Below are 20,420 nucleotides of genomic sequence, written 5' to 3'. Positions count from 1 at the left end.
TACAAAATTCATTTACGAAAACGAACATTTTATTGTTGAAATGAAACATTACAAGAATTCATTTATGGAAAAGAATATTTTACTGTTGAAGTGGAACATTACCAGAATCCAAATACGAAAATGAACATTTTTGGTTGAAGTGGAACATTACTAGAATTCAATTACTTAAATAGAACATATGCTTATCAAATATAGAACATATTTTTAGTGAAAACAGAACATATTTTCAGTGAAAACAGAACATATTTTTGTAAATGAATTTTGTAATGTTCCACTTCAACGGTAAAATGTTCGTTTTCGTATTCGTAAATGTTCGTTTTCGTATTCTTAAATGTTCTATTTTGTATGGTGGGAGCACAGTTCTCATTGTGCTCCCGGGAGCACAATGCACGCATTAATCCTGCTGACAAACGTTATAAATATTACTATGTCAGATATTTTTAATTGATTTATTCATTTTCATAAACCTTTAAATATTTTTTCCTGCCAAGTGGGTGCAACTTGCAAGTGCCCCCCTACTTGCAAGTGACATTAACATCATTTTTACTATCATTATAGTTTTTGGGCCGGGCCGGGCCGGGCCGTGTCTAAAAGTGAGGTTAGGGAAAGGGATTAGGCGCATCACGCATGCAGTTGGACTGTTGGAGTTGAATTGGGCTGCTGCATTGCATTCATTAATTGGGCCGATTTTTTTAAGACACTAAAAGTCAAGAGAGTGTATTGACTATTGAGCCAGCTAACCTAGGAGAGAGAAATCTGAAATTTCAATAAAGAGACAGTGAGAGACCAAGCAGCCATTTTTCCCCTTTCTCCATCCTATTGTCTTCTTCTCTTGATTCTTCATTAAGGTATGTTAATACTTCAATTTTAATTCTTTTTGAGTTATAACATGTTTATGTATATATAAATTTTTATTAGTTTCTCAGTTTCTTGCTTTTTTTTTGTTCAATTTAATTGCTCGATTTTTTTTTTGTTGCTGAATTTTTTTGTTTCTCGGTTTTGTTTATTTGTTTGCTGGATTTTTTATTTTTCGGATATTTTTGTTGCTTGTTTTTTAATTTTATTATGTTAATTTCTTCATTTCCTATTTTCTTGCTTGTTATATAATATATGGGAGGTTTATAAGGTTTAGGGTTTTTGTTTATGCAAAGGAATTTTTGGAATAGGTTGCTTCCCCTTCCTTGAAACCGACAGTCACAAAAATGAACAAGGGGAATCTAATTCCTTTTTCTAATTATTAATCAAAAACACAGTGATGATCTTGGTTCTTTTTAAGGTTTTGAGATGTTAAAAGAGAGCCTTGAAAGAAGCTAAGCATGTAAAGTTTTATGTTTAGCTAATTTGCCATTTTACAATATGTCATCTTGTTCTAAAGTAATAGTAGCTTTGTGCTTGTGTTGCTGTAGGTGGTTATTATATCACCATGAGAATAGAAACGTGCTGGTTTTGTTCCTCTAAGGTATATCCCGGTCATGGGATCCAGTATGTTCGCAATGATGCAAAGGTAATTTAATGGATTTTTGTTCTTTTTCATTAGGTAACTAATAGCTTGTAAAATATTTCCATTAATCGAATATGGGCCATTGTTAGGAAAATTTAAGCAGAGTGTACTTGTCAACATCTTCATCCCCCTTCGTTTTGGGAATATTCTATTTCAGAGTGAACTTTAGGCAATCCTAGATCATTCGCACGCCACAGGGGCAGCTAGGTGTTGGGGGAGAGAACAATATACCTGATGACTATTTGAGAGATGAAATGGTGCATGTGGCATAGGTATAGAATGGAGATGAAGAGCACAACATCAGCTCCAAGTAGTGGGTGATCCAAAGTTAAATGCTTGGTTTCCTCCATTTGTGATTGTAGCCTTTGCCTATGTCAAGGATAAGGAAGATACTTTCAAATTTGTGTGTTTTTCGATATGCCTAATCATCAAGATGACCTTGGGGTGGAACAAAAGTAGTAAAGAAAAAGTAGAGTTTTTATATTGCTTCTTATTCCATCTTATTGGAGAGTGTTACCTATTGATGTTTACAGTCGACAAGGTGTGTAATGTTCGAAAAGGTTGTATTTGCTAACATTTCTAATATCTCATGTACCCTAAGAATATAGAGCTTGGCGTGAAGAAGTTTCAAAATCTTTAGCTCCGGATTGTACTCTGTTTCAGTTTGTCTAAAAGAGTAAACACAGATACCCAAGCCATTAGTTATTTAGACTTGCAAGAGAACTCAACATTCCATCCTAGATTCTTTTACCTGTCCTTGCTTTGCTGATAGTGTACTCATGTAATATTTGATTACTTGTCCTTGCTTTGCTGATGCGAAATTATGCGTAAGAATGCAACAGTGCATTTTACAAGGTTCACTCAGGACTCTTGGGTTTACCCTTCATCAGATATCAGTTTGGTGGCATGAGTCGTATCATTTAATATAGTAGCAACTAGCAACTGAGTAATTCTTTGTTCAGCGGATTTCTTTTAGTCATATGACTAACTTTGCGAGCTGATGTTGCATAGCTAACAACGGGATCAAATCCCCCCATCTAAGCGGAACGCCCTAATTTAATTTCCTTTCGGAAATTGAACGGGCGTGGGCCGGGGATAAAATCCCCCCTTTGCTTCCCCCCTTGGGGGAACCGAAGGAACAGTTATTTTCTTTTATCATTTTAGGTTTAATATGATTTGATAGACTACATGTGAAAAATCTGATTAAAGTTGCAGTCTAGCTGTTCCTTGGTACAGTTGCTTAATAATCTCTTGGAATTGCTTCCGTCTGCAGATATTTAGATTTTGCAGATCCAAATGTCACAAGAACTTCAAAATGAAGAGGAATCCGCGTAAGGTTAAATGGACCAAGTCATACCGAAAATTACATGGAAAGGATATGACACAGGTACAAATCAGTGATAACACGATAATGTTTGATCCTCCAAATATTGTTCTAAATTCTAATGTAACTCGCATTTGTTTCTTGGGCTTCCAAGGACTCTACTTTCGAGTTTGAGAGGAAGCGAAATAGGCCAGAAAGATATGACAGGAATGTTGCCGAAAATACATTGAAGGCAATTAAGACTATTTCCAAGGTCAGAGCTTCCAGATACGACACTCACATAAAGAAAAGGTCAGTTCCTCTTCTTCATATGGCAGTAGCTGCTTGAACAGCCAAATTGGAATCATATTTATATTTTTCTTGAAACACAAAAATGTTATCAAAAATTATCAAACGAGACGACTTAATTTTAATATAAAAGTAGACCTAGTCATTAAATAAATTAAACTAGTCACGGAAAGAAATTAACCTAGTCACTATTAGGCTTATTCTCTTTTTAATATTGGACTTACCATTGTCTAATTTTAATTTAAAAGTAAGCGGTCTCTTACAAGACAACAAATATTAATCACGTTTCTTTGGATTTATGTTTGCAGGATGATGGGGAACAAACGCAAAGAGCTGGACAGAGACAGGAAAGAAGTGCGACAAGACATCGACATGGTCAAGGCTCCTTCGGCCCAAAACAAAGATCCTTCTTTCACTTTACCAAAGATCAAAATCAAGAATTCACAGCCACTAGAAGAAAATCATGCAATGGAAGAGTAGTTTGTGAGACTTTACTATTAATTGAACCTATTACACTGTATCAGTCAATCTGCTTTTTTTGTTGTCACTGTGGTTGTATTACAAAGATGATTTTTCTGTTCCTTAGCAAAAAAATCGAAAGAAATGCTTCCATGGATGTTGTGTTAAGAGAGTCTTGAAGTAAGAGTGAGACCGTTATAGTAAGATGTAGACAAGTTCAAAGTTTGTCTTAAAACTGTGTGTCATCATCATAGGTTGGGTGCCGGGGATGTGAATCTGAGAAGGCCTCGACCACATCTACTTGCCTGGCTTATTGAGTTATTGGTCAGTCGATTACATTCAAGTCGCTTGGAGTTCGCTGGTGTGTTGCCTATTCTTTATTTTTTTCTTGGGCAACTTGACGTATGAGGGAAAAACCTTTCATATCAACTTCATCAAATTTGAAGATTCCTAAACGTACGATGAACAAGGAGGATAGAACTCCAGGTAGCCAGCTTTAACTTGAATCTTTGTAGTGTGCAAGGACTGTGAAGAACACTAGATAAACAAGTCTTACAAGCTTTGGTCTCTCCACATTTAATAGCATAGTGCCAATTTGTCATAGATCTTAACTTCTTAACTTGCATAATGTCTTGAGTTTGGTCTAGAAATTACTCTCGCCTTTTCACTGGATTCATTTAATTCCTTTTAGTCGACCTAAGAAGTATTCATATTCGATAATTACTCGACGGATCTCAAAATAGATGAAATAGAGCATATGTGTTGCCTTAACTTTGTTAACTTTAGAAGAAAAGGTTTTCTATTGATTGAAATGTTGTACCTATTTATGGGATATAGATAGAGAAAGAGGAAAAACTTAGGATTTTACATAGTACTTTTAATCGGAAAATCAATCGGAATTATTTGGTACCTTTTACTCAATCGTGTAAGAAACATACAGCCATACACAACTTGAATTTATTGTGGAAGAAGATTATTTTCTTTTAGGCGATGAAGATTATTATTGATAATACACCAAATGATGATTATAATAACAATATTAATAAACACTAGATTTAGAATATTAATTAGTTATTAGGCTCGGGTTATGCTCCGGGTAAGAAAAAATTTCATTTATTAATATAATACTTTATAAATATAACACTAAATATAATTTAGTTTAGTGGTTAAGACTTTAGTATATGTACTTGCAAAAAATATTAAAAGAGACGGTCTAATTTTAATATAAAAGTAGACTTAATCACTAAATAAATTAAACTGGTTACCGAAAGAAATTAACCTAGTCACTATTGAGCTATTGGGTTTACCATTATCTAATCTATACTAATATATTAAAAGGCGTTCATAAGAATGTGTATGTGCCATGTGGCACTTTCCTTTAAGGCTGTAATGTAAATGCTCTATTTTCATGTCAAACCCCTCAACTAAAAAAATAATGTTTTGTGGTTACAAGGTATCAAACACATGACCTTTGAAAGGTAAAGTGAAAGCTTAACCATTGATCCAACATAACATCATTGTTCAATATTTTAAAATAAAATATGATAAGGTTTGTAATTATATTACATTAAAATATTACACAAGTATTTAGATAACTAACACATTAATGGTAATGATAATAGACTATCATAGACATAAACTCTTACTCCAATTTCTTGTATTCTTCAAATTATGACGTCAATTTTTTCCTCACAAAACAAAAATTTACGAAAAGAAACAACCCGGGGCATCGCCCGGGACACTCACTAGTTTTAATTTAAAAGTAGACAGTCTCTTACAAGACAAACTCATGTACTTGAGGTCTTGAGATTGAATTCTAAGACTACATGAATATTTTAGATTCAATTACTAGTTTCTTCGGTAGCTTATAATTCCATCAACTGTTGCTGTGGTGTAGTGGTTATCACGTTAGTCTTACACACTAAAGGTCCCCAGTTCGATCCTGGGCAGCAACATGATCATATTGCTTTTTATGTGCTCCTTATGTTTAACATGCATTGAGTTTTTTTTTAATGCACTAGCTAATTAAACTTGGAACTTGTCAATGAGGGTGATTCTTTTCATCTTTTGGCAACAAGAGATGGTTCATGGTTAAAATTATATGTAGACACTAGACTATATTAGGAGTGTAGAATGCAGTATTTAAGCTTACTTTGTCACAAATCTAAAAATTTGTTGATAGTAAGCTTTAAGTTCATTTTCTATTTCAATTATCTAATTAACAAACATATCCATTAATATGTTAACCATAATCAGTCCCCTCATATAGGGATTAGTTGTGTCCTTTTACCTAGAATTATGTTATTTTCCTAAGTTCAGATTCAGGTGTATATAACGCATTCTTTATATATGCACATTTAAAAAAAATAGAAAATATGCTCTTAAAACGTTAAACCAATTTAACAATTAGCATATAAAGATAAAACTTACAAGAGAAGGAATATAAAGTATATTATCTCAATACAAACACGAAAGAAAGATTACAAGTGTTGTTCTTTTTTTCATGAAAAAAAAATCAAAAAAAAAAAACTTTGATTTACACACCTTCTCTTTTTTTTTTCTTAGATTGTATGTAATCTGTATATCATCACTCATGGACTAGTAAGTGATTACTCTAACAAAATCAATGACAAATAAAAAGAATAAAAACCCTAAAGACTGGTAATTATAATGTACACAATAAGTCAATAACATTAAAATATATTCCCTCTTAATTATTTCAATAAGATATTAAGCAGCACGATTAATCATCTCCATAAATTGTTGCATGGATTGTTGTCTTTGCAATCTCATATCTTCATTAAACTTATTAATAAACGCTTCAACTCGCCGATTCAACTCATCTTGACCCAGTGATGGCTCTTTCTTTAACTTATTGGTCGTCACTAAACTGACAGGTGGCGACATGCTATTGGTTTGCTCCTTGAACGTCTCAGATTTCTTAACCATCACTGGTAAAGGAAAAGAGTCGTCGAGTAAGTCGATCTGACGGTCGTGGTTATCCCACGTGTCAGACTTCTTGATGTGTCTTGTTAAAGGTATATGTCGTCCTTCAGTTATGGCCTTCCAAGTGCACTCTAAAGTTTCATGTTTCTTTGGCTTTGATACTTTCAATGCTTTCCCACCTATCAATTAAAATAATGTTTATAATGTTAGACAAAGATTATTTATTTCTAAGAAAAATATGTTTTTGTTTTTGCATAGGAATATATTTTGGATCATCTATGATATTATTATTGTAATGTTAATCAATCACTTTCAAGTTCTAATAGTTTGTCTCCCTATAATTTTCAAAAATGAAAAAGATTGTTTAAGAAATACTAATACATGAGCTTAATTATCATTCTTGTAGTAATCTAGAAAGAGAAGGTAATACTATAATACCAGTAAAGTAATCATTTTGTTTTTTTCCTTCTAATATCAGGTCAAATGCAATGAAATAAGATAATTAAAACACCGTTTTATCAATAATAAATCTCTAAATTATAAGTTTTAGTATGGACAAACATGAAACTTTATAATGTTATGGACTCGAAACACATGTGAAAATATCATCCACCTATCTAAATAAATTATGCATTACATACATATATTGGTGCATATTAACCGGTTGGTTGTAATTTGTAATTAAGCAAAAGGTTGAGAAGAAAATAAGTAAAAGTAAATGATATTTACTAAAAGTTAATGCTACTTATGTTATACTATTTGTATAAGAAAAATTATTATATGGAGTATTAATGTGGTATAGTTCATTAGATGAATTAAAAAATCCCTTGATTAAAAATTTCCTTGAGAAAATTGATAACCTTAAACGTCAACCTAATACTCCAATGTGAACATTCACACGAAAGTAGAAAAAGAAAAAAAAAAAAAAAGTATATAGTCAAGGTCAACTTTTCTAACGGCTCCATTAGATCTTAGTAAAATTTCACTACCGACCAGTACAGTAAAGCCACTTCATTCTTATACGTTTTGTAGTTTAGTTGCACGAAGATTCCAGCAAATTTAATTAAAGTACACATTTTAGAAATTATTAATTCGGTCAAACGTCACCTCATAATGAAACATCCAGATTACTGCGTGCTCAGATCTAACTAATTAATTAGACGGGAAGAAAGTAGATTACCGATTAGAAATAGACAAATTTAAAATAATTAATTCTGTTAAGTTAGATTTCACTGATTATTAATCTTCATCTCTAGTAAGTATATTTTCCGCGGGATAAACAAAGTTTTTTTTTCCAATAAACAGCCTACACCATTCAATCAACTTCACAATCATTAATATCCTACTAAAATTACTCACTAATTTCTTCAATCCCATATTAGTTTACACTTTACAATTTATGACTATCATCATCAAATTTTATAAAATTTAACCATAAATTTCTACCAATATATGTAATTTTGTTATGAGAAATTGCGTTTCTTTTAGTCTCAATGTGATAACGATATTAATCTTTATTTATATTTTTTTTAAAGAATACTAATGGTTAAATATTTGTCTTAAAACAATGAAAATAAGATGACAAAATAAGTACCATATTTTGAGCCGAAAAAGTATACAAAATGTGATCATAACTCTTTTTTTTGTTTTATTTGACTTTAATGATCAAACCAGAACATACTAATTAGTTATGACCATTAATTTGTCGAACATTATATTGAGTTACTATTGTAGAAAAAAAGTCAAATATGGCCTAAGTTTTGGGGAACCATGGAGATAAGTACCACTTATCTCCCTTCCATAAAAAAACAAAAAAAAAAACATTGTTAATTATGAAACACATACTATTATATATCTTTATACACTGTATATTTTTTCTAATAATGCACATCTAAATATCTAACAAAGTCTCACACCCTAATGCATATACCTTGAAAAATGTGGTGTAATTTGAAATATTTAAAAAACATTAAAAGAAAAACAATTGGAATATTTAAACAAAACCATATTTAATCTTAGTTGGAAAAAAAGAAGTTCTTGTTGATATTATAAAACATATATAGGAGTAGAATTCAAATAATAATTTAAAATTAAGAAAAAGAGACACCATTATTATACTACATATATATGAGTATGATTAGTTGATTAATAAAATTACCTTCAGCTAGAGCTGGTTTAGCCGGACGACGATGATGACCAAATCTCGACATCGCCGGCGGTCTTTCCGATGAAAACTCCGGCGAAGCCTTTTTCAAAGCAGTATGTCTAATCAACGGCGTAGTAGATGAAGGCGGAGGATTCCACGTGGACCTCTCAACCACCGTATTAGATAATAATAACTCATCATCATGATTATTATCTCTAATAACATGCTTCATCACTAAACTATCATCATTAACAACCTTTATTTCCCTCTCAACAAATAACGACCTATTATCAACATCTTTTACAGAAACGACGTCGTTGTTGTTGTTGTAGTGAGTGTAACCACCTCCAACAACATTATCAACGACATCGTAGGGGGGAAGAAACTCTTCATGATGATGATGATGTGGTGAAGATTTAGTAGGAGGTGGTGGCGCAGGGTGGTTGTGGTGGTGGTGGAGGCGGGAGATGGCGGCGATAGCGAGGATGATGGCGTTAATGATGAAGTAAAGATAGGGAGGCCGAAGCCAAGAGCGAAGTGTGGAGAAGAGAGAAGGGAGGTGAGAGGTGGCGCCGGTGGCGGAGTTAAGGAGGTTTGGAATAGACATAGAGATGAGAATGGCAATGGAGATTACGCCGGTTGACATTAACATCATTTTTACTGACATTATTATAGTTTTGGAAGCTCCCATATTATATATTATATATTATATATTATATATCGACTACTTGAGTTTTTTTATTTTACTTAGTGCCCTTGTGTTTTACGAAATTTGATAAGGTGGTAGTGTAGGGAAAGTTGGATGGGTTTAGAGGGGGAGGAATGGTGAAGAGGGAGGATTATATAGAGATATATTGAGGTGGTGGGGTTGAAGGTTTTGACGCGGTTTTTGGGTTGATTTGAAGAGATTAATTTGCGCCGTTGGATGAGGATCAAGTGGTGATTGCAATTGTCAATTTTTGGTCAGGGTATGGGAGTGCAGTTACTATGAAAGGAACTAGATTTGGCTGGACCATAAAATCATATATGGTCATTTTTTATAATTTCAAAATGTTTGATGTCAATAGTCTTAATTATACCAATTACAAGTTTTAGATTTCAAAAAATTCATATATAATAATATCCTATATAAATATATTAAAAGGCGTTCTTCAGCAAGGAACGGTATCACGTAGGTTTTTATTGTATGTAATTCATGTATAGTAAAAAAATTTAGAAATTGCATAGTATATGATTTGATCTATGACCTCAAGTTCATATACTAATGTTTTAACCACTAAACAAAGTTGTATTTAGTGTTAAAGTTTTAAAGTATAATATTAATAAAAGAAACCCGTGGCATAACACGAACCTGATAACTGTCTAGAGTTAAAATGCACCCGATTTGTAGTCATCAAGTCATATGTTACTCATTATGCATATAATATAAACTGAAAAAACAACAATGTAACTAGCTTATGTGACGTAGGAAGATTAGCGGATAAGTTCGATAAGGAAGTTCAACAAAAGAGCGTGAAATGATTTCCACTAATCGGGCTTACGGAGTTCGATTGCTTATTGTGATACCTTTCTGGAAGCAGCACGGGCCAACGAGTCAAACTCACCGCTATGCGGTGACCTATTGGCTTTTTAAGCCATCCGAGTTCGTTTAAGGCCCGAAATTAGCATTTTAATTATTTTTGGATTTTATTATTTCCTTAATTTCGTATTAGGATTTTGTGTTAAGTATTTAAACATTATTAGGTCATTATTGGGAGGCAGTTTTTGACTTTTAATAATATCACATAGTTCCTACTCTTTTTTAGTGGATTTCGGAGTTTTTACAGAATTATCGCTTGTAAATCTGATTGTTCTTGATCGAGATTAACGCTTGCTTTTCTCCATAATTTTCGACTGCGTCATTATGTGGTCTAATGAAGTCATCTGCTAGGACCAAGCACATAAAAATATCTCAGATAGTTAAACATGTCATGAAATAATAAGTTGAGACTTTCTAATATTCAAGGGAAATGGAAATGAGAAGTCGACCTTGGGTGTGGAAATTAAATGGTGGAACTTAGAAGGCCAAAGACTTACCAAGCCAAACATAATATGACATGATATACTTTAATATCAAATTGAATCAAATAAACCACCCATTAATACAATTAATTTATAAATCCAATTATTGTTATTGCATTTTCGTTAAAAATGCTAAATTAAAGTAGTGCACTTTGCATACTGTTAGAGATAAAGTATGATACTAAAGATATGATAAATATAAGTAGGATATATCCTAACTACTAATATATCCTACATATATTTATCATATCTTTAGTGTCCTATTTTATCTCTAACACATACCCTATATTATATATCTTATTTTTACACAGTACAACTTTTCTTGAGAAAGTCTTTATTCGATCTAATGTAATTAGTTATTTATGAAAAACTTACATATATATATATGCAAAACGTACCGGTTGATTCCAATTAACCAACAAAATGTAGTAGGCCATATAATTAGTAGCAAAGGACACACATAAAATCAAAACTTGATAAGAAGAAAGATAAAATTCAATATATTCTTGTTCCTGTGAAAATTTCTCCCTACTGAGAGAAATTATTACTGTAAACACTAACTTAAAATAATGATAAAAAGGAAAATTGGAACTTATCAACACTCTAAAAGGTTGTGGCAGCCTGTAAAATGGCGAAGAAAATCAATGCTTAGAGAGAAAAGTGAGGAGAGAACGTGGGCTATCAATTCTCCAATTAAAGTAAACTTGTTTTTTAATGTATAGTTTTATAATTTCCTTTGCTAAAAACATGGACACTTTGCATCTAAGATGAATATGTTATGAATAATGAGTGTCAACGTCAAGGCGTGTGTATCCAATTTTTATACTACTAGGTTGGTCACCTAAACAGTCCAAGAAATTCATGAAAGTGATACCCCCTACTATTTTGAATATTACTTAGTTAAGAAGTGTTAAATAAGTAGATACTTAGAAAATTATTTTATTTATTTTATGTGTGTATAGTATTATTTTCTTTAGTTTTCTTGAAAAAAAAACTAATCTCTATACCAGTAGATGGGTATATTCAGTTATGGAGTATCATTTAACCTCTAAAATGGAGTTTTTTCACCTTAATCGATCCATTTTCTGCATTGTTGCAACATCATTAAGCATTTTTATAATTTTAGATCTCACAATACTTTGGCGGTTTGGCCCTATTCTTTGGACATATTTTCAATTCACTTTAGTTCAATAGTTTCTTTTCATGATTTTCAATCAGTTCAGTTTAATACAGTTCAGCGGCCAATTTAATCTAAAATAACATGGCTTGCTCAAAATATCTGATCACGTGTCAATTACATTAATCAGCTTTATTATATCCCTTGGATAAAGTTCTGCTAGGAATTAGCTTAATGTCGGTAAAAGTAGTAGACATATGGAGCTTCCTTGATTTACTAAAAACCAAATCTAATGGTAAATTTACTTAATCTATAGTTTTCCCCATTTTAAGATCTACTACTATATTTGCAAATTGTTCTCTCACTATCAAATCTTTATTGTTGAAACTTGTACACGAAAGGGTCCTTTTCTTTCTTTGTATATTTATGCTTGCCGCCATACAACTAAACAGGATATCCATTTAGTTCCTGTCTTAGAAGTCTCTATATGATCTATACTAATTATAAGTATATTATATGAATATATATGATGGCCTATTTCTGCTTAATTCCATTTTTAAACAGAGTATATGCCATTTGTAACCTCGTCTTAAGTAAATCACCTTTTAACTCACCAGTTAGAAAAAGCTTATGCATAAAATATTGTTTTTAATTTCTTCCAACTATGGTTATGCATGTTCTCTTTTTCTAGAAAGATTAGTTAAATGATAATATCTTTAATTTGTGTGCACTTTTACATAGTGAAGACTGAAGATGTGATGATGCCAAGTAACCAGTCGACATATATTTATATATTCTATGATAATGACTAATGTATGATGAGTTGCAAGAAATTAAATTTTCTGTAAGTCTTACGTTTCAGTTTACAATAATTAAATATCAACTTATTTAATTAGGTCTAGCATATCATTTTCTTTTTACCAAATATTAAAATCATATGCAAACTGGTGTCCTACTTATTATCACTGTATATATTTGTCTATATTTCTATTATATAAAGCAACATATATATATATATATATATATATATATATATATATATATATATATATATATATATATATATATATATATATAATATATATATATATATATATATATATATGGGACACCAAAAAATAGAAAAAGGAAAATTAAAGTTAACTACCTACCTTAATAAAAAAAATCGAGATAATCGTATATATATTTCTGTTATATATAAAAAGCAAGCGCTAATCTCGAATCAAGAACACACAGATTTACAAGCGATAAATTTGTAGAACTCCGGAATCCACCAGAAAAGAGTAAAAACTCAGTGATATTATTAAAAGTCAAAAACTGCCTCCAAACATTAACCTAATAATGTTTAAATACGTAAAACAAAATCCTAATACGTAATTAAGGAAATAACAAAATTCGGAAATAATTAAAATGCCTATTTCGGGCCTTAAACGAACCCGGATGGCTTAAAAAGCCTATACATCACCGCATAGCAGTGAGTTTGACTCGTTGGGCCGTTCCGCTTCAGAAAAGGTATCACAATAAGCAATCGGACTCCGTCGGCCCAATTAGCGCAGTTCAGTTTTCGTCGCGCTTCCTTATCGAATTTATCTGCCAACCGTCCTACGTCACATAGCGTGTATATAAAACTAGTAGTAATTATGTAAATATATATAGTCCGATAAAAATCACATGAAATCACCCCCTAAAGAGCATATATGATGTTAAGTCTCATGTGATGAATCACTTCCTTTCCTTTTTTCTCTTCTAGATAATATAAATCACTTTTTCTATAAGATTCTCTCAAGGACTTGAACCATCACCAAAAACTTTTACCTAATCCACTTGAAGAAAAAAAATTACCTAAATTTAGCAATCTTATCGACTTGAGGAAGACCAAGTCAAGGCCGGGTTTCTATGATTATTTCGAGTTTCGACCGTTAAATGTTAGTGCATCTTTTTTCTCGAGGTAAAAAGGGGCTCAGGTGGATAATAATAACATGAAATTTCATTGGAACAACAAATGATTATGCGCAGCGCAACACACTCACATGGCACTATTTTTGTTAGAGAATTGGAAAACTCAAAGTTGACACTTTTAGAAGTTTGCCCAAACCTTAAATTTTATACTATTCTCTGTCCCCTTCTTCCTTAGCTCCATTAAGGCCTTATTTGTTAAAAAAAAATTTTGGTTGGATGGATAGATTAAAAGACTATTTGATGGATCAGATAATTTATGTAAGAATAAAGTGGTGCAAGATGTAACACTCCTAAGGTTTTTATGAGGTACCCTTCAATCAGGGACGAAGCCAGAATACATAAGCTAGGGGGGCTGATATAACCTACAGGGCCAATATAACTAATCGCAAGTGTGGAGGGCCGAGATTTTCACCACTTTTCTATAGAAATTTGACAAGGGGAGGGGGGCCATGGCCCCTGTCAAAACCCCCTCCCTTCGCCCCTGCCTTCAATATTTCAAAAGTCACATGATCTATGTGATATTTGCAAAATTGCATCATATACCTCTAAAATTTGCTTCACTATATACTCCTAATAACTATTAAATGTCATAATCAACATCGGCCCAAAAATAATTGCTTAGAACTTCAAAATTAATTACTCTTTTTGTTTACATTACCTCTTCCACTAGTCTCAACAAATTTTTGTGTTTTGGCTAATTGTTCGAATGAGGACTAGTTAGTTAGCAACATATTAATCACAAATGAATGGAATCGATTCGATTAAAAATAATATTGCAAAAAATCGATTTTCTAAAGTTATGGTATTGTAACATGTATTGTATTTCAACTGAAATTGAGAATTTGAGATTGAGGTGAAGCACATTACATAAACAAATAATATATAACAATCGGTTCTAGTATATCTCTTGTGACTTGTGATACCTTTTCTTCTTAAGAAGAGGACGTTATTAAATGATTATATGTAATTCATTAACCAAATATGATTTTGGAAACTGAAAGGTATCTCATGTAAGTTGTAAAAGGTAAAATGTATCTCATAGAAATACTAAAGTAATTAATGATCTTAAAGATGATGTTAGAAACTGTAAACTTGCGGGGGATGTGTTGGAGGATCCAGAGACTGAGGACCAATAAGGTGGCGCGGGCCCATGCGCTATGCACGTGCTCCCGCCCCATTCTCTGTTGAATGCCGACCATTTTTGTTATTGCCACTTGCCAGTGTTTTGCCAGCAGAGTTTGCAATACTTGTAAGTTGCAACTGTATCTGTATGCCTTACTATAAACAAAAAGATAAACCACTTTCTATCATTTTCCTTGCTTGCCTCTTTTTTTGAACGAGAAAAAAGTGTACTATTGTTCATGCTTCTCTCTAACGCCCAACCCCAGACCCCACTCATTTGCATATATACGATGATTCATTTTGATTTTTGACACTATTTATATGTGTAACTTTTAATATCTTTTTGTAATTTGTACTTAAGAAAAAATATAGTCATGTGAAATCTTATTACATTTATCTTCATGTATATTTTCATAATATCAACTTTTTGTAATTTTTTCTTATCTGATAATTAGAGATATAAAGGTTTTAAATAGTGGATTGACATGTATGCCAAATGAAAAAGGATCAACTTAAAAAAACAAAGGTCGTAATAAATTGCATTTTCATATACTACTAATACAATATTCTAGAGGTTTTTGTTTTTGTTTTACAATATAGAGTAACTCCATCCTTAGGATTAGCATATTAAATTAGATATTTAGTAGCATGACCTTTCTCCTTGTATGATTATAAATTTGTAGTCTAGTGATATTGTGATATGGCGTGAAGTTAAGAGTGAGCCCATTGGATGATCTACAAGCTAGATCATGAGGAGAGAGGGAGAAAAATATTATAAAGAATTAGGAGAGAGAAAAAAAGAGGATAGAGAGAAGGATGATCAGATCATTACAATGATCCGATTATTGTTGGATCATAGTTGAAGCTCATGAAAGAGAATAATTAGTAGGCCCCATGTATGATGAGTTGGCAACAATCTAATGGCATTAAGAAAAGCAATCCAATGGTTAAAAAGCCTAAATTGTAGATCATCCATTGTGGGTAAAAAAAACATAAAAACTAATGATAGATCATAAGTAAGGTGGAAGAGAGAGGAAATATTAAAATAATTGATGATCCAAAATTTTGGATTAACCATTGTGTATGCTCTAAGGGTAGAAGTCCGAGCTTTCAAGTATTTCAATTTTCACATAGTTGGTAAAAAGTCTAAAACGAAGGTACTTTTTCAAAGTGATGTCATTTCATGGTTTTTGTGGAAAGAAATTAAAACAATAAATTACATGAATATTTCTAAAGTGTGAAAATGAGAGCGATAACCAATAATGTAAATTTTACATGGAAAACCTTTCCTTAATAAGTAGAGGAAAAACCACCAAAGGTTCACTAATCCTTCGCCAAATATTAGCGAACTTCAATCTCACAAGCCCGTTAATTACAATCTCTCTCAAGAATATTATTTAGAAACCTAATAGTATTTGCAATATATCCAGGTGGAATCATCGCAACAACTTCAACCTGCTAACCATGTTCGAATGTTGGGCTTGTAATAACGAATATATGGATGCTTTCACGTGTATTATAACCTTCAATTTTGGTTGTTTTGGGGTATGTTTAGACTCCTCCAAGCTAGGTCTATTTTTTGCCCAAAAACCATACATCCTAGGGGTGCCGACATGACTTCTAGAGTAGCCACGTATTTGATACCATTTGCGTACCCTCAAAAAACCTCTAAGTACCCCCATTTACTCATTTCTCGTGTAATTCAAAATTACTTCGAAATGAACGTGAAAACATTTATATATTCGTTCCAAGTCATGGAAGTCCTATCTAATTACCTCCCATGTCCTTAGGAGACATCTCATGGCATCCAGAGCCCGGGCCCCGAGAAAGTCCGAAAATGTGTATTATGAGTTATGACCTTCAATTTTGGCTGTTTTTGGTGCATTTTTGGACTCCTCCGGCATCAGTCATGATTTTCTCCCTAAACATTCCTATGGGTGCCAATATGACTTATAAGTTTTAACGTAGCCCTGGTGTTTGGTACCATATGCGTTGGCTCAAAAAGCCTCTAAATACCTTATTTATTTGTCGTGCAACTTAAAATTGCCTCGAAATAAACGTGAAAGCATTATAGATACGTTCCAAGCCATGTGAGTCCTTCTAATGATCTCCCATGACCCTAGGAGCCATCCCATGGCGTCCAAATCTCGAGCTCGGGAAAAAGTCCAAAATCGTGTATTATAACCTTCAATTTTAGCTGTTTTTGGGGAATTTTCTCACTACGCTGTACTCGATTATATTTTTGTACCGAAACCTTCTCAAAGTTGCCCATATTATTTGTAACGTAGTACGGGTGCTTGGTACCAATTCTGTTGTCTTAAAAAGCCCTTAAATACCCCATTTAATTTATTCATTTCTCGTGCAACCCAAAATTATCCTGGAATGAACATGAAAGCAATTATTATATTGTTATTATTATTCTTATTAACACATTCAAGATGACGAGGCCAACAAGTCACATGCATGGACTAAGAAGATGATAAATACATCTCAACAAGTCTATATATCGTTATCATAATTAGCTTGAATATAACTAAGGCCCTTTCATTGTTTAAAATATATATAAATTTTAGTAGGATATAATTTATATGGTTGGAGTTACTTTATGTTAGTAAAGTGTATACCCTCCAAGTGGCCGTATTCAACCCTTGATTTCTAATTGTAATATTATGAACTCTAATATATAATGAATGTACACTTTATTTACCAAAAGAAAAAATTACACAAACAAAATTAGGTATCGCTTGCACGTATTTTTTTTAAGCGGATTGTTTGTAATTACATTGCAACTAATTATTCGTTAAGAAGATGTTCAGTTTACTTATCCTTCTTGGCTCTTGCTTGTCTTTAACGAGGGTGGGTCTCATGTAGGGATGAGCATGGCTCAAATCTAGGACTGATCCAGCCAGACCAAGACATGTAAAGTTTTGATTTGGCCCCAAACCAACAAGGTCCAAATAATTTAGACCTTTATCTAGATCCAAAATGAGTCTCAAGATTATTAAGAAGACATCCATTTTTTTTAACTCGTGTTTCTTTTACGTCCATTTTTAGTTATTAAAATGATAAAATACCATAATAATACACTCATTTTTCTACAAAATATTCAAAATCAAAATACATTCACAACAACAAGTTGACTTGAGGTCGGTCGACATTAGATAAAGTGAGAAGTTTAGGGATCGAGGAATACTTGACTCAATAATTGCTTGAAAAACTTAAAATTCATATATTAGATTAAAAATTATTTCATTGCTCTGTATACATTTCAAGTAATTTTAAAACAATCAGTTGACGAATAATTAGTTGCAAATTAAAAAGTCTGATTGGTCTTTATATTATATGGTTAGAAAGTGGTTGATATTATGAATTTATGAGAGACATTAGCCCTTGAAGCAAGTTTTCAGAAAAGTATACATGCCTCATAGTCAGAAAAGGATGTGTTTTTGAAAAAACACCTAAAGAGACAGCACGAGTTTATAGATAAGTGGCAGTTATAATATCCAGTTTCAGTTGATGGATAATGGACGGTGGAGAGATTGACTATTAAAGGCAAAACATGTAGCGTAACACTCAGTTGAACAAATTTCTTCATATATTTTTTCGTAGACAATGAACAGTTGATAATTAGTTATGGTCTTATGGGGAGATTGGCATCTTCTGAGGAGAGTGAGAGGATGACTAATGACAGGTTTTATGGACAAATCATGCATATAAATTCGAGTATCAAGTCGTCGTTAGTGGTCAGACAACTTTTTTTTTTTAAATGTATTTCTCGATGAATATTTTATTATGCACCCGGGTGGCCGGATATACTATACGATGCATACCATGAACATGAACCTAAAAACTAGTTTTTTTTAAAAAAAAAGAAGGCTAATATATGTTTCCTTTCAAAAACTTATGTAACTACGTTGTTAACCTTTGTTTATTTATTAGGCTAGTAAGTTTTTTTCGTTTATTAGATAAGTATTGTACTCAATATGCAATTGTTCTATTCAGCTTTTTTCGAAGTTATTTCATAACAAAATTAATTGACATAATTTCATATATAGGTTTTAGCATCTTATAAGAAGTTTAAAAAAAAGTTGAAGTAAATTAAGATGAGTTAAAATAAGTTGAATTAAGGGAGCTTGAGTAATGTGTGAATACCGGCAACATCACCGACTTTACTACATGATAACGCTCGATCAAAACTTAATTAAGGAGTATCTGTTAACTCGGAAGGAACACTACAAGAGGAGGGAGAGTGAATTGCAATGTGGAACTTATTGTCCAAATAACGCGACATATAAAACATAAGCAATAAGGAACTAAAAGTGCAGGAGAGATTTTCACGTGGAAACTTGTCTCAATACAAGAAGAAAAACCACAACCTCCTCAAAATTTAAAGTCTTCACTATAATAGTAAACCTCCCTTATGCAAGGGATGAAAATCGGACCTCTGTCACAAACTCACAGGAGTCAAAGGAAAGTCTTATCTTATGTATACAAATATGTTACATTATTCACAAAAATATCCAACTTCATTATTTTCACCATTTATTATTGGCTACCAAATACTTAGAACATCAAAAATTTGCATGAAATATAGGTGAGGTTTTGTAATTGTGTAAAAGAGGGCTGGTCCATCCGTCCATGTCATGGAGCTAGATTCAATGGAGTTATGTAATATATAGTAATATACTCTGATATCCCATACCCTGCCATACTCATGGAACACGTTACTTGTAAATACTGATCATATTAGCTGAATCTTTGATGAGGAAAATCTGAAAACGTTAATTACTCCATTAATTAGACCATTCAATTGTTATGATCTTTTTTCTGGTGGAACATTACGTCGGTTGTATATCTTTCTTGCTTCCTCATGCATTCCACAAAAACTACATACATTTCTTAAGGTCTTCATTGCTAATTTAATTAATCTTTTCAATTTGATTTCCCCATGTCACGTAATCTTTTTTAATAATGTTGCAGAATCTGGAGTTGTTATAGTGCATCATATACTCTTTTCTAGTTTGACTTTGGGGAATCTAAAGTTGAGAGTAGTACTGATTTTGGGTGCAAAATTAATAATGCTATTCTACAAAACAATTCCTATTTTGTTTCAAAATTGAAAATGAACTTTTCAATGTATTGTTTACATAGGAGATATAGCTACCAATTTTTTAAAGAAATTGGGACGCAAAACTACTAAGGAACTCAGCGGCTAGTAAATCAAAACCGCTATTTTAGGTAGCGTTTTCACTAGAGAAAGCGTCACCTGAATTAACGGTTCATACAAAGACTTCCACTTTAAATAAAGATGAAAGTTATCAAACACTATTTACGGCAAGATTGAAGCAATATTTTTGGGTAATATATCATATTTATCGTTTCCGATCACTTTTAATTTAGTAATAATATTCTTTCTTCTAGAAAAAATAGCCATAGACATTTAGGTAGTCAAACTTTACAAATTTTGACCATATCATTACAACTCAACTATAAAAAT

At 32.3% G+C, this 20,420-nt stretch overlaps 2 protein-coding genes and 1 non-coding gene across 3 annotated transcripts; 2 read left to right on the top strand and 1 right to left on the bottom strand.

Moving 5' to 3' along the window:
• The first annotated feature begins 693 nt into the window (after positions 1-693).
• Positions 694-3,725, top strand: LOC104909112 (probable ribosome biogenesis protein RLP24). Its single transcript, XM_010698311.3, has 5 exons — positions 694-848; positions 1,407-1,504; positions 2,775-2,888; positions 2,980-3,116; positions 3,422-3,725. Exons 2-5 carry the CDS (start codon positions 1,424-1,426, stop codon positions 3,591-3,593), a joined length of 504 nt encoding a protein of 167 aa, XP_010696613.1. The 5' UTR covers positions 694-848; positions 1,407-1,423; the 3' UTR covers positions 3,594-3,725.
• Positions 3,726-5,454: 1,729 nt separating this feature from the next.
• TRNAV-UAC (transfer RNA valine (anticodon UAC)) lies at positions 5,455-5,527 on the top strand. Its single transcript has one exon. It is a non-coding gene; the product is annotated as a tRNA-Val (tRNA).
• A 421-nt stretch (positions 5,528-5,948) lies between these two features.
• Positions 5,949-9,493, bottom strand: LOC104909111 (uncharacterized). Its single transcript, XM_010698309.4, has 2 exons — positions 8,677-9,493; positions 5,949-6,697 (listed from the first exon to the last, which is right to left on the bottom strand). The coding sequence occupies exons 1-2, from the start codon at positions 9,353-9,355 to the stop codon at positions 6,303-6,305; spliced, it is 1,074 nt and encodes a 357-aa protein (XP_010696611.1). The 5' UTR covers positions 9,356-9,493; the 3' UTR covers positions 5,949-6,302.
• Between the last annotated feature and the right edge of the window lie 10,927 nt (positions 9,494-20,420).

Source organism: Beta vulgaris, chromosome 8 (genome assembly GCF_026745355.1).
Source record: "Beta vulgaris subsp. vulgaris cultivar EL10 chromosome 8, EL10.2, whole genome shotgun sequence".
In the NCBI taxonomy this organism is placed as follows: Eukaryota; Viridiplantae; Streptophyta; class Magnoliopsida; order Caryophyllales; family Amaranthaceae; genus Beta; species Beta vulgaris.
This window is presented reverse-complemented; position numbering and strand designations above follow the sequence as displayed.

Excerpts from the sequence above, each read along its gene's own strand:
- LOC104909112 (XM_010698311.3), top strand. The coding sequence starts at position 1,424 with ATGAGAATAGAAACGTGCTGGTTTTGTTCCTCTAAGGTATATCCCGGT. Across the intron at positions 1,505-2,774 it reads ATGTTCGCAATGATGCAAAG|ATATTTAGATTTTGCAGATC; the intron begins GTAATTTAATGG and ends TTCCGTCTGCAG. Across the intron at positions 3,117-3,421 it reads GACACTCACATAAAGAAAAG|GATGATGGGGAACAAACGCA; the intron begins GTCAGTTCCTCT and ends TTATGTTTGCAG.
- LOC104909111 (XM_010698309.4), bottom strand. The coding sequence starts at position 9,355 with ATGGGAGCTTCCAAAACTATAATAATGTCAGTAAAAATGATGTTAATG. Across the intron at positions 6,698-8,676 it reads TAAACCAGCTCTAGCTGAAG|GTGGGAAAGCATTGAAAGTA; the intron begins GTAATTTTATTA and ends TTTAATTGATAG.